General features: G+C 36.7%; 3 protein-coding genes and 1 long non-coding RNA gene across 4 annotated transcripts; 1 reads left to right on the top strand and 3 right to left on the bottom strand.

Annotated features, from left to right (window-relative positions):
- Positions 1–863: 863 nt before the first annotated feature.
- LOC116332697 (troponin I, slow skeletal muscle-like) lies at positions 864–4,182 on the bottom strand. Its single transcript, XM_039615730.1, has 8 exons — positions 4,064–4,182; positions 3,412–3,453; positions 3,294–3,300; positions 2,997–3,041; positions 2,759–2,890; positions 2,092–2,181; positions 1,779–1,952; positions 864–1,513 (listed from the first exon to the last, which is right to left on the bottom strand). The coding sequence occupies exons 2-8, from the start codon at positions 3,420–3,422 to the stop codon at positions 1,427–1,429; spliced, it is 546 nt and encodes a 181-aa protein (XP_039471664.1). The 5' UTR covers positions 3,423–3,453; positions 4,064–4,182; the 3' UTR covers positions 864–1,426.
- A 5,623-nt stretch (positions 4,183–9,805) lies between these two features.
- Positions 9,806–11,482, top strand: LOC120441294. The gene is made up of 3 exons (XR_005613966.1): positions 9,806–9,857; positions 10,478–10,632; positions 11,082–11,482. It is a non-coding gene; the product is annotated as an uncharacterized LOC120441294 (long non-coding RNA).
- Positions 11,483–13,230: 1,748 nt separating this feature from the next.
- On the bottom strand, positions 13,231–16,188 carry tnni4b.2 (troponin I4b, tandem duplicate 2). Its single transcript, XM_031755719.2, has 8 exons — positions 16,107–16,188; positions 15,364–15,387; positions 15,240–15,243; positions 15,101–15,142; positions 14,847–14,978; positions 14,516–14,605; positions 14,171–14,344; positions 13,231–13,992 (listed from the first exon to the last, which is right to left on the bottom strand). Exons 2-8 carry the CDS (start codon positions 15,372–15,374, stop codon positions 13,906–13,908), a joined length of 540 nt encoding a protein of 179 aa, XP_031611579.1. The 5' UTR covers positions 15,375–15,387; positions 16,107–16,188; the 3' UTR covers positions 13,231–13,905.
- Positions 16,189–17,841: 1,653 nt separating this feature from the next.
- LOC116332679 (troponin I, slow skeletal muscle-like) lies at positions 17,842–21,769 on the bottom strand. Its single transcript, XM_031755718.2, has 8 exons — positions 21,606–21,769; positions 19,563–19,591; positions 19,371–19,374; positions 19,205–19,252; positions 18,910–19,041; positions 18,740–18,829; positions 18,387–18,557; positions 17,842–18,269 (listed from the first exon to the last, which is right to left on the bottom strand). The coding sequence occupies exons 2-8, from the start codon at positions 19,571–19,573 to the stop codon at positions 18,183–18,185; spliced, it is 543 nt and encodes a 180-aa protein (XP_031611578.1). The 5' UTR covers positions 19,574–19,591; positions 21,606–21,769; the 3' UTR covers positions 17,842–18,182.
- Between the last annotated feature and the right edge of the window lie 1,820 nt (positions 21,770–23,589).

The following is a 23,589-nucleotide window of genomic DNA, read 5'->3' as shown; positions in this document are numbered from 1 at the left end:
CATTTGCTTCAATGGCAGTTGAAACAATTGAGTTTCTTTGCAACAGGAAACAGTTGCTTTTGCATTTCCCATTTCCACTGTGATGAACCTTCCAGAGTTTTGCTGCATTTGACTGAGTCTAAGCAGAGGGTACATCACCACTTTGCAATTCAACGTAGCAAAGAACCAATTTTAAATGTATCTTTATGCACTCTATTACTTCCAGTCTGATGGAAAAAAATAGAATTTGTTCCAATTTCTTTAGTTGACCTGGCACAGGACCTGAGACATGCATCTGTACAGAGGAAGTCAGGAGCAAAGTACAACAGTCAGTGCCTACAGCCATCTGTACGGTGGACTCTGTCATTGTTTCCAGCTGCATTTCAGCTAGTGGTGTTGGGGCTCTTCTCAACATTGAAGGAATAATAAATGCATCAGATTTTGAACTGCCATAACTATCACCTAGAAAGCATCTCATTGAGAACAGCCTCAACATTATTGAAGCAGCATAGGATCAACGTTGACAGAGAACAGCTCAAAAGTCAGCCAACATCCAAAGAAGAGCTTTGAATGTCCTTCAAGCTGGGGAAGTGTTCCTAATGACTATTTAAAGAAATTAGAGGAAAAAATTTTAGCACATCATTGCATATGAATAAAAATATATTTTTAAAGAGTTTGAGTTTGAGAACCATTAGGCTAATACAATTTCCAGAAAACCTTGTTAAAAATTATGAGTTGCATGTGATGTCTTTTTAACACTACAATAAATACTGGACAAAGTCAAATTTCCAACATATCAATTCACTATTCTGAAGTTTATGTTGATAAACACACAGACTATAAGCGTGATTCATTCTTAAACAGTACTGAAAGGAGAGCAATGATTTCTGATTAATGTTAAAGAGATTTTATTATTTGATTGATTATGACAATGCTTTGCTCATTAGTTTAATTAATACCACATTCATACAAGGACTTCATGAACAGTTGACTCCAGCATTAGCTGCCCCTGGAATGTGCATTCACGGTCTTAATCAGTTCAGTATAGCAAAAGAGCACAAGCTTTTTCAGACAACATGGGCAGAACATAAGCAGGACACATGAAAGATTTCTTGTCATATGCTCATCTGGTTTTCTGTAAATATGGGTGATTTTTTTGATAAGTAAATAAAGTCAATAAGCAGGGCTATCAATATTGATTCATATATAAGCTAAAAAACTATAAAAGCAACGGAGTGCTCTAATATGTTTATGTACATATTTTTTATTATGCAAAAAATATGTATATTAATAGACAGTTGTCCTAAAGACACTACTGATGCCTCACTACTGTCTGTATATTCACAACATGAGCTGTGTCCGAATTATAACCATTATAAAGTTAATGCAGTTCGCTGCGTCCACCTGTTTGGTAACAGACAACTTTACCCAGATATTCATTTTAAATCTATTGTCCAGCATTGAAAAGCTTCTTTCTGCCCTCCATACCAGACATGGCATCCACGTTCTTACGCCAGTCAGTCACTTCCTCTTTCTGCAGGGTGATAGTACAGTTAGTGCAGTTAAATTCATACTGAGGTGGGGATACATGCTTTTTAATATCAAGTACTGCAGGTATGTCTTTATTTTCATTGCACTAAATCTTAGTGCCTAGCACACTGTTGAACTTTGTAGCACTTCATATGCACTAGTTTCAAAGGCAGAATATGGTCATACTTTAATAGTGTATTTACATTGTTGTTTACATTCAGGACTCCTAAAGAAATAGTGTGAATTAACATATATATTGCCCCACTTACCTTCTCCTCCTCTTTCTTCACAGTCTTGAGGTTGGCCTTGAAGTCCACAGACTCTTTGACCTTGGAGCCCAGCAGAGCTCCCAGCATTGCATCAGCAGACACCCTCACCCTCCTCAGATTGGGTCTCTTCATCTTGCCTTTCAACTCAAAGATCTTTTGAGACAGATCCTGTATCTTTTTTCCGACACAGATTTTTTTTAAAACAAACAAAAAAACATCCTCAGCCTTAAGTTGTAGAATTTTTTATAGACCGTATGCATCCTATAAGATTGTACTTAAAATACTTGGTTGGTTATTTGCAAATAATACTTACCTCCTTGTCATTTTTTGTCACCTTAAGAGCAATATCATAGCGCTCCTCATCAACCACGTCAATCTTCTGATGTAGCTGCTTGCAAAGATTCTGTGAATAGAAGATTGAAGTGTATTAGACCTGATGTGGAAACAAGTTTTTATCTAATTGGTTTTGATAATTTAATGGAAAAACTGACAAGAAACAATACAAAGAGACACTGGAACACATATATGTGCAATGCTTTGGTAATAAAATACAAAATAAGTTCACCTATATAAGTTTGTTTGATCCACAGATTGATATAAAGAGTCTGTGTGAGTAGTTTTCACTGGGAATACTTTCTAATGGTCATAATGGTAAACTGTTGACATTGAGGTCTGTGGATTCTTCTGCTAAAGTGAGGCATTGCTTGAATTGCTGTTGAGGTTTTAAAATGTAATTTTCCAATGCCCTCAGTACCACAAACTAAATTATAAACACAGTAACTGAATTTGTGTGCCACAAAATTCCCGGTTACAGATATCACAAGACCTCAGAAAATAAATTATCAGTAATTCCTTGTGGTCAGATATTATCCAAAGTAGGTGGGAAATAATCACCAGAGTTTTTTTATAGTTTCCTGATTTTCTGTCAATTTTTGTTACGCCACAATCCAAAAAAAGTTCATGCTATTTGACACATGTACCTGTAGGTCCTGCAAAGACAGACCGGATATTTGGAGGTCTGGCACTCTCTCAGCAAGGATCCTCTCTCGTTCATCTTTTTTGAATTGTTTTTCGTTCTCCAACATAGTCATGGCCTTCTTTAGCAGTTTTGTCTGGTGCACATACAGGATGACACCTCAGTCAAACACACAGTATATGGTTTACAGCGCTTCAAGAATATGAATTCCTAAGATTAATACACCGTTAGACATAAGATACCTTCAAGAACAGCCTGCGAGATGCAGAGATTTTTGGCTTTGGTTTCTGGAAAAGAAGACAATGTTCATTTTATTCATTTGGCCTTGAATGTATTGAATGAATTGTTGTTAAATGCTCAGTTTTGCATTTATTTTCATTATTTTTTAACATTTAGATTAGAGAATTCACTCATTAATGTCAGCAGTCAAGATAGGGTTAAAGTGCTGAAGGCATAGCTGGTGTGTTGCATGGTTTTAATCCAATTGATTAAGCCATCTCATTGACAACTAACATTACTGACAAATGAAATCAACTCACCGAAGGCCTGTAAAGTTTGGAGCAAGGATGCAAGAAGGTGGAGAGGAGATGCTTTGGTTAGATCGGAATCTCACACAGTAAATGCTAACGTGTATTGAAACTTAAAGGTTATACGTACGCTTCAGACATGATTGCAGTCTTGTGTTCCCCCTCGTTTAATCTGCAAATATAAGAAAAACAAAGTTAGAACAACGTCTGTATTTTTTTTTCCAGAAGGATACTTTCCACGTTTCAGCCCATTGACTGTTGTAGCTACTGTGGGTTGGGTATACATAGAAGGCGACATAAACAGTGTATGACATTGTCAAAAGGTCAAACCTGTGACTTAAAAAAATCCTCACTCAAACAAATCCAAAAAAGGTTACAGTAACCTGGCAGGTTATTTCTGAAAAAAGGAAACATACACAAAGACTAAAGAGGAGAAGATTTGTAAAAGTAAAACACATAAATCAAATGGACACTGTTGTGTGTTAGTCATAACTTCAACTCGGACATCTGTGAGAAGCCACAGATCTTAGATTTAGAAAAAAAGTCCCCTCTTTGACTCACATGTGTATTTGTCTTTTTAATAAAAAAAATATGAAACCTGGTTTTAGTAAATGACAACATAATATCATAACGTAAATACTGTTTTAGAGTAAAAATGATTCTATCCATTTTTAAAAATACTGATAAATTCAGAATGGCAAGAACAGTTTGAGTACATTGCAACACATGTTTTTTATTTCCTTATCCCTTGTTTCTCCTGTATTTCAAAATAAAATCCTTACCTTCTACAGCAAGTGACAAACACTCACAGGCGTCTTTTTCTGAGACTAGAAGGAAAGAAAGAGGGTAGATATATAGATTCCAGTGCTCATGTGAGTGGCTCACTAAAATAGATCCTCAGTCCACACCATTCTTGCACTGCGTCTCTCATATAACATATGTAAGAGGTGTGAAAGTTCTTGCAGGGATTGTCCGTCTGTGATTTCCTTAGTGGCTACATGCTAAGGAGGGGAGTGAAGTTTGAAGGAGCTTTAGTCCACTGTTATATGTGTTTAGTTACAGTTGATCCCATTTCCAATCCAAAGTGGACATTTAGGTAAACAGTTTAAAACAAGAATGCCAGAATTTCTGTCTTGTATTGGAGCCAATAAACCAAAGACATATAACTTTACACCCCCAGCAAAAACATTAACAAACAAAGCAAGGATACTTTTGCATTTGTTTTAAGATGTCTTTAGTAACCAATGCATTTCGATCATCTAAGAAATAACATGGTCTCTCATGGTAACAGCTAACTCAGTAGCAGGTGGTAGTTTATCAGGGACAAGCAGCATTTCTCCAGAACCTGCACTCTATTCTGAAGCTCAGGGCATTGTGCAGATTTCAAAGAATTATGCTGCCATCACAAGGCTGCAGAGAAGAACTGCTGCAAACAGTCGCATGCATCACTAATACACAGCAGTCAATAGAAAAAAATTATGATTTAAGCATATTCGAATGAGCATTATGTTACTGCCTTAACATCAAAACCTATGAGAAGTGAACTTTGGGTGAACTTTTGGCTTTCGTGTGGTTGTTATCTTGACCTCTACTATCAACTTAACATGGGGCAGCATTCTTCTACAGCAGGGCAATGCATCCCAAAGCATGGCAAAAACAGCAGTAGAAACACAAAGAACCCCAGGCACTGAGTCTGGCCTCCACATTCTTTAGATCCCAAACCAAATGAATATCTACAAGATCTGCCAGGGCACACTTCATCATCGGTTGCCTCAGCCAAACTCAAGCCAACCCACAGGATCCAATGGAACCACTGCAAGTGTTCTGGTTCCAGACATCACAGGATAGTCTAGTGGTGTTGTGTCCATGCCCTGACAGGTCAGAGCAACACAATACTAGTAAGGTGTTAATAATGATGTAGCTGATCATTTTTCTAACTGAAGAAAAACTTTAACTAAGTTTAAAAAGTCTGCAAGTGTTGTTATTCCAGGAGTCACTTGGTTTTAAGTCTTTGTCTTTCATGCATTTCACAAAACAAGATAATATACAGATAACAAATAGTGTAAAGAAATCCATCCATCCATTTTCTTACATTCATGTTCTGCAGTTTCACGTTTGCTTCCATATTTTCTAAAATAATACATTTAAATATCGTCTAAGTTATTCATCTGAAATTTAGTTTAAAATTATTGCTGGAAGTTAATACTTTGCTTTTGAAATAGTTTTATGTTTATGATAATTGAATTCTCTGCCTGACAGTCTTGCTCAGCAGACAGAGATTATGCTGGAGAGTGCTTGTAAGTGGATCTGGACCTGAAAAGCTGAAGCTGCATCTTTTTGCTGAATAGCCTCTGTTCCTACGGTAACTATTATTATGGGTTGTTGAGATTCCCCAGTGGCACATTTGTTACAGTACACTATACTTTTCTCATGCTTTTAAACTGTCCTAGATTTTTACCAAACCATCTGTGTTTTTAGCACGCGCGCGCGCGTGCGCGCGCACACACACACACACACACACACACACACACACACACACACACACACACACACACACACACACACACACACACACACACACTTTCATAAATACATAAATAAAAAAGCATCCAGCAAAAATGATTTTAATTGTTACTTTAACAGATTAATTTGTGGTTAGGAAATAATATCTCTTTTACTGGCATTCAACCTCACCATTGCACAACACCCCATTTTTGACATGTATCCAATTTATTATTGTTCCAACTATAATTTAGAGTCTACAATGTCTGTGAATGTCTGTTATTTTGAGTGTCATTATATCAGAATAATAGCTGTTTGGCTCCAAACTAATAAGCTGTCCATAATTTACAGCTGTGTTGTATCTTGGTTTAAAACAGCTGAATAATGCAACCTTTGAGTCACATTTAAAATTCCCATGGGTTACTGAGGAAAAGGCCACAATCTCACAGCCAAATTGTTTCCAATTAGCTCGCAGCTTTCTGTTGATCTTGCACACCACAATTTTTAAAAGTACTGAAGCCAAAATAAATAGAGACGCTGTGCGGTGCTATTCCAAAGTCTGGGAGAAAATAGTTGGAACGGCAATGATATTTTATGTCAGACATGAAAGCATTTGCTCAGGATTATACATTTGCAGAATTTTCTGAATCATTAGCTAATACCAGAACACAGAATCTGTCGTTTCGTATTGTTTGACTGCAGACTGTAAACCTGCAGTATTACAGTTTTGTTTCAGTCTCACCTCTTTCAAAGCACTATTTTTGGCTGCTTTTATTTCCCTTGGGAATAAGACCACAATGAAGACTTAAACCAGAATTCAAGGAAAGCGAATATAGGGAACATTGCTGTATATTAAGTCATACTGGAACCTATGAAGCCAGGACCAAGTTTTAAAAAGGGGCTTTATGCTTCTATTATATGTTGTTAAGTCGTTAGAACCATGCTGCCACTTGGAGGTAGCATTTATTAATTTTGCCTTCATAACAGAGTAATTTTACAGTAACCTTTAAAACATTTCAAAAAAGCCTTTTCTGTCTATTCTCCTTCTTGACGTTTAAAAAAAATGTATTTATTTATTTTACCTATGGACTATATTAACAGAGTTTTACCAGACGGATTTGGAGGAGGAACTCTGTCAGAGCAGCTTCTCTCTCCTCTTCAGTTGATCACTTTCCCCTGCTAACAATATAATCTGAATGGGGAAAAATGCATCAAGAGTGGTGCGTTTCTTATTTAAAATATTAAATATAATTCTTAAATATGATTCTTACACACAACATGAATTTTCTCACATTATAGGATACTATGCACATATTATGTTATGCTATTAAATGTTTTTATGTAATGAATATGAACACAGTTCAAACAATATTTTGTAAATATTTTAAATATTGTAAACAATATTTACAAATGTGATGCTGGGATGGATGCAAACATAGTAAATTCTCTGCATGTTTAGCACAGCTGGGCTGTATGCTGAGTATTGGTGATATGATGTTTATATACCCACCCCACACATTAATTGTCCTGTTAAAGCAGATCAATGAATTTGAGCGTTTTACTCAAAGCTTTTTTTATTATTCTGTTTCTCTGTCGTAATATAGAGGTGGATAGACATGCATGGAAGACAGCAGTGTTTAATTTGGTCTTAATGAATAACATTATGGAAAGACAAGACACTGCTAGTGATGTTAGTGACAGTAGTAACAGTAACTGTGTATCCACTGCACTGGATACTGATCAGGAATCTGTCCCTACATGATGCCAGACAGTTCGCTTAGATGCACCTCAAAACTGCATGCATGAGTCAGTGAGTAAGACAGACAAGCACTAATGACTATTAGTGCTTGTCGTGGCTCAAGAGTTGGGAGTTCGCCTTGTAATCGGAAGGTTGCAGGTTCGAGCCCCGGCTCGGACAGTCTCGGTCGTTGTGTCCTTGGGCAAGACACTTCACCCGTTGCCTACTGGTGGTGGTCAGAGGGCCCGGTGGCGCCAGTGTCCGGCAGCCTCACCTCTGTCAGTGCGCCCCAGGGTGGCTGTGGCTTCAACGTAGCTTGCCATCACCAGTGTGTGTGAATGGGTGAATGACTGGATATGTAAAGCGCTTTGGGGTCCTTAGGGACTAGAAAAGCGCTATATAAATACAGGCCATTTACCATTTATTTGACAGGCAGTCAATCCATTTTATAGCGTTGTACTAACGACTAACTACTGAACGAGTGTCTAAAATAGAGTCCTGTCTCTGCTGCTGCTACTGTTTGTTCACCAAGAGAAGAATTTACTGTTGTGCAATGCATCACCACAATTTTCAAATAGAAGACAGTTAAACTTAATTTCTTGGCTTAGAATTTTGGGTGTCCACCTGTTAGTGGATGTGACAGGAAGTATTTAAAGAAGTTATTAAACTTATGTCAGGTCAGTCACATTCACATTATACCAGAGTCAGATCAGATCCAGCTGTTAAGAAGTCAAACAGCAGGGAGAAATCAACTAAGAGTGTTGTCATGTATTTGCTCTGCAGCTTTATTTATCAAACTAACGTGTCCGTCTATAGTGCTACTACCGAAAATACATTCCTACAGCATAGTTTCTAGTGGCCACAGCTGATACACATCATAATTGCTTTGTTAGGGTTTTAAAATCTCATTGCAAAAAGTCAGAAATAGTATATTTAGTGCACATCATCTGCAAGTTGTGATAGCACATTACGGGAACAGCTTGGAGTTAGAACAACGCCAAAGGTTTGTCCTGCTTTATTTAGGGGAATAGAGAAACGAGGACAGGTGCTCGTCAGGGCTGATGGTAAACTGAGCCAGTGTAGAGTTCAGTTTGCGTCAGTGTTGTAACCGGGAGTTATGTTCACTCAAAAGGCTGCAACTCACATCCTCACACAAGGATTGGTAGACAGCAAACAATTAAATAAGAATGCTGAAGTGCAAGACTGAGATAGTTAAATGCTATATTTAGACTCTTAATATTTGTTTTGAAGTATCTTACTGATTTAGTGGTACACTAAAGTTGAGAAAAGTTCAAAGTGGTCATTAGCACAGAAAAAGCTCCAAAATCCTTCATCCTGCACTTCATATAATGTGATCAGTGGGATATTTTCCTTAAACTCTCTCTGCCTAGCAGACCAGGACAAAAACCTCTTCATTTACCTCTACATTTGGACCTCCTTTAGTTCCACTTTCTAATGATGTGAATATCAGGCTAGCATACACTCTGTTGGTCACATGAAATGTGCGATCTTTGCCACACTTAAAATGTTTATTTACGTTACATAATCACAAAATTTCCCTGTCCTCATTTCAGGTTCTCAGTGCATTAGTTGTAGAAAGTGAGAATTAAAACAACCCTTTTTGTTAGATGTTTTATTGAGGTTTATAATAATAATCCTCCCACTGTCTATTTGAGTTTTTATTTAATGTTTTATGTATCTTTGCCATTGTGCTTCAACTTATCTACAATCGTACTGCATTTACTACATTAAATTTCTGTCGAGTTAGGGAAAGTTGCAATTCTGCGTGTTTTTTCATCTTGGTGCTGTCGCAAGAATCAATTTTTTTTGTAATATTTCAATGAAATAGTTAAAAATCAGAATGAAAACAGCTTTTGTCCATTCTCTCACTCAATTAACAGACTCTTTTCCCCCCAACTCTGCTGGTGCTGATGTGTGGCAATGATATGTGCACTCTAAAAAATGATTCATGGGGTTAGTAAGTAAAGCTTAAAATCAATAGCTTTTTCTGCATAAAAACTTAAGTTTGTTGCATGTACACATTGTAATCAGTTGATAACTTAATTTAATGAGTTGGTCGAAATGAAAATAAAGAAAACAGTCTTAGCTCAGTAATATATCGATTTTGAACAGACATTTCTGTGTTAACTTAACATGAAAGTGTATTCAGTTAATACAACTTAAAAATCTCGTAAGCGTCCTTTAAAAGCTGAGTACAAGGCTGACTTGCCCGGACATGTTGTGCTCTCAGACCACTGATCGAAAGAAACGGAGGCAAAGAGAAAGCGGAGAAGCGCCATTTTGTACGGAACGTTATCAAACGTTAAAGCTTTGTGGTGAGTACAATTTTTGCCTTGTTTTATTCACAGCAGCTAATAACTCTAACTTTAACTCTATCAACACGCACTGCAAGAAATGCTTTTACACAACACTAAACTCTTCCTCGGGAGTGGTGGTGATAAGCTAGTAACGTTACACTTCTGGCTAACTTGTGAAGTAATTCGACCGTAACATTAGACTTTGTTAAGTTTTGTTTTACGGTGGCAGCCAAATGGTGTTAATTGACACTGAGCTTCTGTAGCAGTAGTTTTAACTCTGCAAAGACAGGGTAATACACGTTTTTCTTCTTTCTACTTTGAAATCGTTGCAGCGTTGATGAAGGTTTGACCAGCAAAAGGCTGGGCCGTTTTACATTCATGACTAAACAAATGTAGGTTACTGAGTATACATTCGGTTTAACATCGATGCATTTTGATGTTTAAGTCCTAGAGTTATTTTTATGTGAGATTGAAGTTTGTTAATTGAGCCCTAGCTGAAGAACAGCCTGTGTCAAAGTTCAGTCAAAAACGCGGGCGAGGAAGCGAACGCCATGTTGTAGAAACGCCACAGGAAAGATCTTAAAGTAAATTGTATACATTAACATGTTGTGCCTATTTGTGCCTTTTTTTTTATACAGATAAACCAAGAATTCAGAAGGATCACCACTGTTAACCTGGAGACAACATTCATGGCAAAGCTGGACCAGTACTCTCAGAAAATAATGTCCTTGCTGTCCTCAAGAGGAGGGGCTGCAAAATGCGCATTCGGCGCATCCAGAACATGCTGCTAGAGGTATGAATGAATGAAATGTAGTTTATTTCAAATAGGATAATCCACTTTTTTTTTTTCCAATAGGTGATATTGAGTCTTAAAAGGTAGCTGTTTACAACTCAACTATGTCAAATTATTGTTTAGAGCTTGAGGCACAAATATCAATTAAAACTATAAATACTTAATAATAAAACAAATTATAGGTGATGTGGATCATGATTGGCAGAGTAATTTGCAAGATTTTGCAGTTTTTCTATTTGTTACCTGGATTTTTCAAGTTCATGAATTGATCATTTCAGAGAAATGGCTCTTTGAAATGATCAATTCATTATTTTGATTATCACTGGAAATCTATAATTGGTACAGTTCAGGCCATATAAAGTCAATCCTTTTTTTTTTTTTTTGGGATGTAATTATCAAAAACCCATCCTCCTCGAAGAGCAGTTCGACATTCTTTTTCTTATTCACAGGACGATTCTGTGGAGAGAAGGCGAGAGGTCGCTATCCGTGGCTTAGTGGTGTATCTCAGGGAAAAGGAGGAGGATCTCTTCAAAGAGCAGGTAAATCAGACATGACTATACTTTGTATTAGAGCTACGATCTAATCTATTATTAATTGATTTCTAAATTAATCGGCAACTATTTTGATAATTGATTGATCGGTTTGAGTAATTATTTTAGAAAAAGAAGTCCAAATTCTCTGGTTTCAGCTTCATAAATGTGAATGGTTTCTGGTTTCTTTACTCCTCTATGACAGCAAACTGAATATGTTTGACATTTGAGGTCATCATATTGGGCTCTGAGAAACATTGACATTTTTCACCATTTTCTGACATTTTCTGGACCAAACAACTAATCAGATAATCGAGAAAATTGTTAGTTGCAGCCCTATTTTGTGTTACTCTCATGTATAAGTATGATTACTTAAAACATTTATATTGATTCTGACCTACCAGGATGGTGGCGGGATATTACCAATGAAGTGATGAAGATTGTAACCAGAGGTGCCACAACGTCTGATCCAGCCAGCGCAAGGATCATACTTGAAGGAACAGAAGTCCTAGCAGACCTGGATGTACCCAGAGCCTGTGCCTTGCTAATGGGGCTGATATATGCACTCAACCTCAGCTACCCAAAAGAACTGAAAAACACTTTTGAAGTGTTTCAAAAGATATTCCTCGAGCTGGATGATCTGAAAGCCAGTCCTAAGGTAATGTCACTAAAAAGTAAACTCTTGTACTAAAAATGTGAAGAGTGAGGCTATCCTCAAATTAAACGGAAATGTTCCACTGTTGTTTGCAATGTGTTGTGTTACATACTGTACAGTAGGCAGTAGGTGTAAAGTTGAGCGTTGAGCATTAAGTACACCTAGTTCAAAATAATGCACTTTAAAAGGATAGCTCGGGTCTTTTGAAGTGAGGCTGTATGAGGTACATATGTATAGTGAGTGTATTACACACAGTAGATGGCAGTCAGTAAGCTCCACCTACGGAGAAGCAGACGGGGCCACCGGCACGCAAGATGAGCCTCCATCCTAATAAAACTGATGTCAGTTTAAATGTACATTATATCAAGAATATGTTTACTGCTTTATTTTGCTATCAGACAGCCTTTTCTGTGAGGAAAGAGAAGTTCTACTGCTTGTTGTTTCAATCGCTCTGGCCCACCAGCGTCCATGGACAAAAACAGCAATTTTACCTGACAGCACACAGGAGTTGCTGGTCTCCTGCTGCCTTGATCAGTAAGTGTAATTGTGTTATTTGGTGACTTTGGTGTTAGTTCGGGTTAGTTCAGATTTACCAAAGTCACACAAACAAACTGAGCCTATCGTGCGTGTCGGTGGCAGGAATGTGCTGACTGCTGTCTACTGTGTGTAATACACTCACAATGTACTTCATACTTAAAAAAACCTAAACTATCACTTTAACACAAACAAACTTGAATCAGAGCATGACTGTCAAAATGTTCAGTCTTTTTGAGACAGATTTACAGGGGTGTTTTATGTCATTTATTTTATGGAGGCAACAATTTTGTCTGCTATTGAAATGTCAATGACTCTGGAATGGTGGACTGGTGTTCTAATAAACAGTTTGATCATAAAACTGGAATTTCAATGTGTAATTTATTGTATAATTGTAAGTTATAAGTTATTGTAAGTTATAGGGCTGCCACAAACGATTATTTTGATAGTCGACTAGTCACCGATTATTTTTGCGATTAGTCGACTAATCAGATCATGCATCCATTGGACGTAAAATGTACACCTGAAAATATGTTAAACGTTTATTTTGTGACCCAGAAAGAATAATAATTGTAATATTAAAACTAACTAGCTGCCGCCATTGTTGACAACTGCGCTGGGCCGCGCTATGAATTCTGGAACACAGTTTCTTCTTCTTCGGGGTTTAACGGCAGCTGGCATCCTTGTACATGCAGTGCTGCCATCTTCTGTTTCAGTCCGTTATTACACTCTTAAATACTACTACTTATTCCTGCGTCTTTTGGGATCTTACAAAGCTTCAAACGACGCGTCGACTATTAAATTAGTCGTCGACGATTTTAATAGTCGACGTAATCGTGACTAGTCGACTAATCGTGGCAGCCCTAGTAAGTTATTAGTACTCAAAAAAATTAAGGTAACAATTTGCATGGATATTTCTGAGTAGAATAAAAGTAAAAAAATAAGTTTTAATAACTAAATGGAGTAATTTTTAAACAATTAAAAATAAGTTGGTTCAACTTAATTAAGCTTGTAGAGGACAAAGCAAATCATGTTGTTTGTACGTAAGGAATAGAGTTTGCCTAACTAGAGAACTCTTGTGGCATTTACGCTATAGTGGCTAAGCTGAAGTAACTTAAAAAGATCCATGCAAATTGTTACCTTAATTTTTTTACGTTAAGCCAACAAAACATTTTTTAGAGTGTGCTATAACAACTTTGTGGCTTTAAAAAAATTTCATAAAAGATGTAAAAGAAAAAGTACAGTGACAGTTTTCTGTATCAGAAGTTTATTTTTATTATTATTGTTGTTGTTGTTATTATTATGATGATGATGGTATTTTGCAGACATTTTAAGATAAAGAATTAAGGCAAATTCTGCTGTTTTCTGACTGTGGTGAACATACAAACCAGATAAAACTTCAACAAAGTGCAATTTGTGTATTTGCAAAACATCACTCCAATTAATATTTTTGCAAGTCTTTTAACACACTGACACTAAAACATACACTTTGTAGTTACTCATTGTGCATCCTGACATTAAGATTTTATTTTAAGTGCTGTCCAAAATGTGAATCTATTGTCCAGCATCAAACAGCTTCTTCCTGCCCTCCATACCAGACATGGCCTCCACATTCTTACGCCAATCAGTCACCTCCTCTTTCTGTTCACAGGAAGAAAATAATTCTTAGTGAAATGTTTCCCTAAAATAACCTTGAAATCATTTGAGCAATACTATCAACTTGTTGTAGCTCAAATGTAACCATTATTTCAGATTAAACACTTTTGCCAAGGGGTCAAGTTACCTGAAGTGATCTGAACACACTGCCTGTGGCACTTACCTTCTCCTCCTCTTTCTTCACTGTCTTCAGATTTGCCTTAAAGTCCACAGACTCTTTGACCTTGGATCCCAGCAGAGCACCCAACATGGCATCAGCTGAGATCTTCACCCTCTTGAGAGCAGGCCGCTTCATCTTACCTTTTAAGTCAAAGACTTTTTGAGAAAGATTTTCAATCTGCAGGAAACACATTAAAATTATAAGAATGAACTATGCTGTTGTGCAGAACCTGTTTCTAAATAATGACAACATTTGAGATATAATGACAAAAAAGGACAAGTAAAACATGTAATGTTAAAAAAGCCATTTCTGAAGGTCATAAAGAATGAAATACTTTGAAATACAAACCTCCTTGTTGTTTTTGGCAACTTTCACTTCAGTATCATACCGTTCTTCGTCTACCACATCAATCTTTTGGTGCAGTTCTTTGCACAGAGCCTACATAAACAGAATAATATCAAATCGTTAAACAGAAGAGGATGAGCAAAAAAGGTTCCTGCTCATTCCAGTGTCATAAATTACCAAAAATAAGATGGAGAAAACAGCACAACTATCGTCTAATGCATACCCATAAAAATGGTGTATATGCATGGCATCTGTACAAATTAGAGAGTTACTTATGTGTGGGGCATTTCCACTCTGTTATTTCAGTGATGCTTCTGCAGTGACCTGCACATACCTGAAGGTCCTGCAGAGACAAACCAGACAGCTGAAGTGGAGGGACTCTCTCCCTCAAAGTCGTCTCTCTCTTCAGCTTCTTTTGCTCTTTTTCCTCCTCCAACATCACAGTTGCCGTTTTCAGCAGCTTGGTCTAAGTTGTAGAAAATGCACATAATGACTCAAATAACTGATAATATGGACTCCTGACTGAACAGCTTTCTAGTTTTGCTATGCATATTTCATCTGTTTTAGTAAAAACAAAGAAGAAAATACCTTAAGGGCAAGTCTGCGGGATGCAGAAATCTTTGATTTTCTCTACAAATAAAAAGTAGACAAAAATACATTTTTCAAATAATAATGTTAAACAAATGTTTAACTTCTTTGGAGATGTTAAGAACTTAGAAGAACTTACAGATCTGTGGTGGGTAAAATGGTGTGGAAAAGGATAAGAAACAACATAAGAGTTTGTTTCAACATGTTAAAAATATTTTTTAAATGCCTGCGGAAATATACATAGTTAAAAAAATATCACTTACGCTTCAGCCATGATTGAGTTTTGTCTGTAAAACAATTAATACTGAAGTGAGAAAATCAATTTTTGGTAAAAAGGTTGTAAGAGTAACATTATTAGCAGCGTATGAATGCATGATCACAGTATTATAACTTTTTAACAAGCTTCTAGGCTATGGTTCAATTTGGTAAACTATTTTTACTAGCCTGTGTTTTATACTTCTTCGCATGCTGTCACATCTTTTTGACCGAGACAAGTCAAAGTAATCCAGACCTTGGATTGTTTTTTTTAACATAAATGTTATGAAAGTTAAAAGTTTCAAATTACCAACACTGCATGCTTGAGGGTCACGGATACTTTGAATGATATTCCTTTTTTAGTCCAGTTTGATAAAACCCAGATCAGAATAAAAATATAAATCTTTTGAACAGTTTAATTTAATTTCAAAAATGATAGAGCTACAAAGACGGATTTTTGCAGAAAATGTCTATAGCTGCTATTCAGTATTGCAAATGAATAAAAGACACATTAACATCTAAATTACTTAAATTAGTTTAAACACATTGATATGACCCAAGAGTAGATATAAATGTGGCCAATAGTCTTATAAATATTGAACTTGTGAAAATATACATTTCTTATACATTTTTTCATGATAGCTTTGTGTGTGTGATATTCTAATAAGGCACCTGTCAGTAATAACATCATAATAGAAAAAGAAACCCTTAACCCACACTACCATCACTCATACACATATATTAAACATACCTTTTTTAATCTCTGCAGAACACCCAGTTCGTGTGATCAGTCTCTGTCGTTAAATGACTGCAAGAAAACTCAAGTCAAATTTAATGACTCCTATTGCCTTCTCTGAGTGGCCAACCCAAAATAGCCTCCTCTATCCTGACAGCCAGTATATTGCATATCACTACACTTCTATCCCCCAGCAGTAGAAATATGTTCAACACTGAGCCATTATCACTGATGAATACTTGTTAATCTACACTGCTGTACATTTATCTTGAGCCACCTCTCGTTTTTTTGCATTTTGCTTCCAAGGAGCCTGATCTTTTTGTAATGTTTTCAAAAGTGGTCTTAAGCAGCAGTTCTCTGGGCTTTCTGCAGGTCTGCCAAAGTGTTTCTTTGAATATCGGCTGCCTTTTCACTCATTCTCAGTCGTGGCCATTTTCAGAAGAATGCTTCTTTGTTTGTTTATTTCTTTGATAATCATGAATCATTCAAGTATATACCAGGTAATTAACTCAAGGGATGAACCAACGCTGTGTCTGCACAGAAACACATAATCTGCTCACATTTCTTTAGTTGAATCTACAAAACCTGCAAAAGATAACACATTTCACAGGTGTTGCAGTATTTTTGCACCAGCAAAGTGATTCCCAAAAAGTATTAGCTGAAAACTTGTTAAATCCCAGCATGATGTGCAGTGTGCATTACAAATAAAAAGGAAATTGGACATGCGGAGGACAAAATAAGGAGTAGCAGTCTTAAAAACTACAGGAGGTGAACAGTACCTGAAAGTCGTGTCCTTATGAAATAGAAAACAAAGACCTGACACGGGACCAGAGAGATACGTCTGGCCCTTAAGTTGGTACATCAACTGTTCACTGAGGTCTCATGAGAAAGTGTATCAGTTGAAGGGTGGCTGTCAAAAAGCAATTCTTAAGGAAGTGAAACAGGAAGAAAAGGCTGAGGCATGCCAAACTGCACCCGAACTGGATTGAAAATCAACGAAAACAGATCTCACGAATCCACATTTGAAATTTTTGGTTCAAATCATCATCAGTATGTACAGAGGAGGTCAGGAGAGAGCTAAACCAATGAGTGTGTGCAGCCATCTGTAAAATATGATGGAGGCTCTGTCATGGTTTGGAGATGCATTTAAGGCAGTGGTGTTGGAGAACTTTAAAAATTGATGGAGTCATGAAAACAGAAAAGTACCATCAGATTTACCTACCATGCAATACCATGTAGAAAGCATTTGAGGCAATGGCTTCATTTTAATGATCCCCAACACACTACCAATGCAGTAAAAGCATACCTGGATAGAAAAACACACAGTGGAGTCACGAGCTGGCCTCCCCAGAGCCTGGACATCAACAGTGTTGAAGTAGTCTGGGATCATCTTAACAGAGAGTGGAACGAAAGGCAGCCAACATCGAAAACAGAGATTTGAATGCCCTTTAAGAAGTCTGGAAAACTATTCCTGGAGACTATTTAAAGAAATTACAATAAAGCCACCTAAGAGTGTTCAGGTTGTGTTTAAGATTAAAGGTCAATATTTGGTCAATAACACATTTAGACTTTCAAGTCATTAAAATTGTACAAACTGTTTTCCCTTATATGCTGTATTTCCATGTATGTTTGCACACACCTGTCAATAATTCACTGCACCGATTTTCCATTTTCCAGGCAAAAATATAAAAAAATTAAAAATAGGAAAAAAAATGAAAACCTATTTTAAAAAAAAAGGCAAAATCACTTATACAGGCACATTTGTTTAATTGGCATCACACATACTGCAGATATTGAAATAGCGATATGCAATTAAAAACACTTTGAAAGGAAAAATCAAAATCAAGCTAATCTGGATTTTCTTTAGTGCAGTTTTAATGTGCAAATATTAGAATTTATTACGTAATATGTATTCTTGCATTCAAAGCATACAGTTTTTTTTCTACTTACAAGTGTACATTAAGTCATGTTGACAAGTTTTAATTCACTCAGATAAAAACTCACTCACTTCAGCTTATGCATTGCAAACTAAAGCTTTATTTTAGCAAGATGTGTTGCTAATACAGCTTTATTTTTAACATGAGCAAATTTTTACTGTCCAGCATTAAACATCTTCTTTCTGCCTTCCATGCCGGACATGGCTTCCACATTCTTTCGCCAGTCCGTCACTTCTTCCCTCTGTTTAAATATTAATTATAATAATTAAAATACAAATACACAGATTTTAAATTGCTCATTAATTTAGTTTAATTTAGTTTTTTGTGTAATTTTTTGTGGCCATTTTGAAGTTTTTACCTTTTCATCTTCTTTCTTTACTGTCTTCAGGTTGGCCTTGAAATCAGCCTTTGTTAGTCTGGAGGTCTCGGTGCATGCACCCAGCATATCGTCTGTTGTTTTCTTGACCCTTTTCAAATTGGGCCTCTTTATACCCTTCAGCTCAATGATCTTCTGACTGAGTGATATAATCTGTGCAGCAAACATCAAACATGTGTATAATGTTTACACTCTGACAATGAAAGTACTTGCTGTCATTAACCACTGTAGGTTTTAACCAACCCTCCACCACTAGGGGCAGCATTTTACCACCATTTTTTACACGCAGGAGTATATAAAAAGTACTTTTACACTATGATTCAAAATGTTTGTACCTCTTTCTCGTTTTTGCCTGCTTTGACCTCCATATCATAACGTGCTTCATCCACTACGTCAATTTTACGATGTAATTCTTTGCAAAGTTCCTGTACAGAAGAAAAAGAAAGATGTTAAAATGACGTAAATTAATTAATTACCGATCATTTAAAATTTGTTTGGTCAGTACCTGGAGCTCCTGGACTGACATTCCTGACAGCTGCAGTGGAGGGTATGACTCATTCACAACTCTTTCTTTCTCCCTTTCTTTCTCTTCACCTTCAGCCACCAGCATAGCAGCGGCCTTTTTCAGCAGTTTGGACTAAAATATAGTAAGGCTTCAGTCACTCTTTATAACATTAAATACTGCTGGTGAATGGCTCTTTTGAATAATAATGATGATAACTATAAAAAATGAAAATGATAATAACAAACCAAACACAACAAATGCAAAACACAAGTTCCTTTGAATCTATAAGACCTACTTTCAAAAGGAGTCGGCGTGTAGCAGCAAACTTTCGCTTTCTCTTAGACTAAAACCAAAGGAGATAAATCAGTGTAGATGATAGATATCATATGAAGTGTATAAAACTTTGAATTTGGATTAGGGATTAATTAATCGTTGTGAACATTGACAACATTTTTACTCACCGGTCTTCATTATCAACATGGTGGTATGAAACACACACACACACACACACACACACACACACACACACACACACACACACACACACACACACACACACACACACACACACACACACACAGATCACTTGTTTTATATTTTTTTTTAACATGAGAAAGATTTTATTAAACAAATTATACTAGGACAATACTCACCCCTCAGACATTGCTGCAGCTTATTGTGCCTTTGGAAGAGAAATACATTTTTAGTGTCTAGTATCACAGATTTTCAGGTTAGTTTAAATTAATGTTCAAGCAAACATTTCAAAAGTTAAATGTTTTGAATGTGATGCTGTGAAACTTTTCTTTTTGTGTAAAGTGAATATTTTTTGGGGGGGGGGTTGGATGCAATATATAATCCAGGTGATGTCGTCACCTGATTTGTGGACTCTTATTTTGAAGGCTGGGTCCCATGGTCTTGTTTTTTTAAGCGTATATTAAGAGCAAAGGGAGGAGCTGAGTGCATACGCATACAAAAGGAACTTGCAACTATGACCATAATTGACAAAATGAACAGAATTTTGTTTTGTTTTTATAAATGTATTTAAAAATGTAGAACTGGTGAGTGAGACCACGAACCTATGAAGGATTTACTGAGGTCATGAGTTACATAAGCTCAGTAGTTATTTTCCCATAGACTTCAAAACAGCTGGAATTCTTTTTAAAACCTCTTTTTAGAGTTGCCCCCTGCTGGTCATTAAAAAGAATACATGATTAAAGCTTTTGGGACCTGTAGGTCATCTTTTAGTTACAGTATTGGGTTTGGATTTGTGATCAAAGAAAAAAAATACTGGAATATATTATCTTGTACTTTGGGAAGTTGTAACTAACAACTATTTTCTTATTTTGTTCTCTTTTATCCTTTTTTTTTTAAACTTTTGTTTACACAAAGCAATCAACTATGTGAAAAGACGTGCAAACTAATAGATAATAACAATTTAAAAAAGCAGACATTATTAGTATTCCTAGTATTCTCTGTTGATAATAAGATTAGGGAATTCGAGATCTGCTAAACAGATTTATTTAGTCTAATAGCTCTCAGGGGCTTTCAGATAGTTTTCAGCTTTCTTCCCAGGAGTTGCCTGTTGCACAGCTATATTTGGCCACATTGCACTGTGTCCCATCAGCTGCTGTGGCCTTGATAATGCAAGAGACAGCCAAGCTACAAAAAGTTTGGCAGCACAGAAAGTGGAACAACACCATACCAGCAGATACCAGTAGATCTCATCCAGATTCATATTGTGGCACATTTTCTATCTTAGAAGATTGTTTATTTTGTTTCTCTGTTACCAACACTTAAATTTAGCTGGCTAATGTCTTTGAATAATCTCTCTATGATATATATGCCTTCATATTACGTAGCCTTCTCCTTATCTATATGTTTTTAATTACTCTGTAGCTTTACCTTTAAAAACGTACTACTGATTACTACATTGTATTAAAGAGAATTTAATCGTGATAAACAGTTGTAGTTCTAAAAATAAAAAGCTCTCCTCACTTGACGACATTATCCAGTTTAAAATAATCCAGTATAAGAGAGGGTGAAGGTCAAGGTCAACAAGCAAAGTCACAAGTTGGTTTAAGGAAGCCTTCAGCCTTAGCTAGAAGGTTACCAGTTCATATGAGCAAACTATTGTCACTTATTACATCAGCTTTTAACTGCAGTGAAGGATCAAACGTGTTGTTACCAGAGCCAAAACACAGTTGGGCAGTTTCAGCCTCAGATTACATTTCCTCACTCAAAGGGTCAAGACATCATTAAGAAGCCTGAGATGTTGTGGGAGTAAAAGCTGGGCTGCCAAGTTCAAAAAGTTTTAAGACCTTGACAAAAGTAGCCACATAGCTGCGATCCTGTCACATAAATACCGGCTGCAGTATCACTGTCAGGGGCATGCAGATATGCAGTATTCCTCTACCCCTGAGTTAAAACAAGACTCGGCTCGACTGAGACAGGCAAAGGGCTTTAAATGCAGGTACTTTAACAACTCAGAAAAATAAAACAGAGTGGACCTTTACTGTCATTGTTAAAAAAAACAATGGAGAAAAACTTTATTTTTAACTATAGTTTAATAGCTATGGTCCACTGAATCACCTTTAATGAGCCATCTCTTCATCTTGCATTGCTACATCAAAAAGTCTCATTTAATATCCATGTTAAAAATCTCTGACTTTAATTTTTTATTATTGTACGAAACTTACCTTGACGTTGACGGGAAATCAGACAAGGTAGTGGTGTGCTGAGACAAGGAAAAGCACTTTATGGTTATTACTCAAAGATTTACGTGCCCAAAGTATCGTGTGGATGGCTTGTTAAAATAGACAGCCCCCCCCCTCCTCTGTCCACCTGACAATTGCTGCACCATGCAGCACAGTCCATTTTTGATTTGCCCTCAACCCATGACCCATTTATTTTCATGTGATTGCATTGCACAAGGCACACCTCACGCCCCCCTCACCTAGCTGACAGCTGAGCTATCCTCTGTAGATGCCAGGCACTAAAAGCATGGTTGCTTTTTTAAATTTGCGCCACAGTGAGCCCTCATTGTTTGCTGGCAGAGGCCTACATTAAAGACCAGTTATTTCAAAGGTGCATTCTAATGTCACTTTTTAAAAGTTGAAGTCTTGAAGTTTATTTCAACCTAACCTTTGAATCTGTACGTAGAGGCACTAAAAACAGGGTTTTAAGTGTATTTTCAGTTTGCATTTTAAGTGTGTTAAAACGTGGTTTTAACACACTCAAAACCATGTTTTAGGTGATTTTAAGTGTATTTATAGTGTATGTAAGTAAACAATAGACTGCAGAGTAGTTTAAAGCAAGTGTTTGGATCATTTAATTCTAAAGCATGGCTTTTATAAAGTGTTTTAAAAGCCCATTTTTAAACATGGTGTAACTTATGTCTGTACTCTCATGGTTATAGTATTATGAAGTACTTATTAAAGTGTATTCATCAATAAAAATCATTCACTAAAAACATATATATATTTACATATTTTGATCTACTTTGCAAGCATGATCAAGCAAAGCATATGCATATGCATATTGCATATTTGCATATTTTCTAAAGTTTACATATCAGGGGAATGATACATTTTAAGGGTGAGGAAGTATAGAGATGAACACACACACATATTCTGATCACAGCTACACTAAGGTATTTGATAAGGAAGAACACAGCACTTCATATCGCAGTCTGGGGCTGCTGTACTCAATAAAAGAGTATTTTTATATTTGGACCAAGATGCCACCCTGGCTTATGAATCATTGCCATGACTGCACTCACACACAGAGGTCAGATCAAACACTATATCTACAGTCTATTCTGGTCAGATTTCAGTGGCACAGGACTGTCTGTCTCTCTGTCTGCTTTAGTGTTATGTAAACTGATACAGCTGAGCTCAATATCCAGTAGGAGGCACAGTAACTCAGACAATGCAACAGGAATTATCACATAGCCACGTACTATGTTATAGCTGGTAACCATGTAGTGCATTGCTCTGAGTTTGTTCCCCACAATGCTGGACTGTCTCCTGGCTTTATGTGTTGACCCTCTGAACTCACACTTTCTGTTGTCTTTATATTTCGGTAAAGTTACATGTGGGTCACAGTGGAAGTGGAAACATGATTTAAGAAGAAAGAAAGAAAGTGTACTTTATTGATCCCCGTGGGGAAATTCCTCTCTGCATTTAACCCATTCACTCAGTGAGGCAGTGGGCAGCCATTGGGCACCTGGGGAGCAGTGTGTAGGGACGGTACCTTGCTCAGGGGTACCTCAGGGTAGCTGTTCAGGGGAATCGAACCCCCAACCTTCCAATCATGGGGCCACCACTCTACCTACTGAGCTATCCCTGCCTGTTCTCACTAGCCAGGAGAGGTTTATAGTTCAAGTCTTCATCCCAGGTCAAGGCTCAAAAGTGTCCAAGAAAGAAAAGCAGTTTAAAAAATTTAAAGAAAATGAAAAAAGATTTAAATTACAAGTTTTTGTTCCTTTTGGTTGTTTGTATTACCCTTGTAACTGGAATTTAAATATCTTCAAAGAGGGGTCATTTCCTAATTGTAAATTTGGCCACTGCTGCCTCCTAGTGACTGTTTGATCTTTTAATATTTTTGTTGCTGTTGTTATTAATCTATAGCATTCAAAATCCCTGCACTATCTAATTTACAAGCAGCTTGTGACATAAAAAA

Source organism: Oreochromis aureus, linkage group 7 (assembly GCF_013358895.1).
Source record: "Oreochromis aureus strain Israel breed Guangdong linkage group 7, ZZ_aureus, whole genome shotgun sequence".
NCBI lineage: Eukaryota > Metazoa > Chordata > Actinopteri > Cichliformes > Cichlidae > Oreochromis > Oreochromis aureus.
This window is presented reverse-complemented; position numbering and strand designations above follow the sequence as displayed.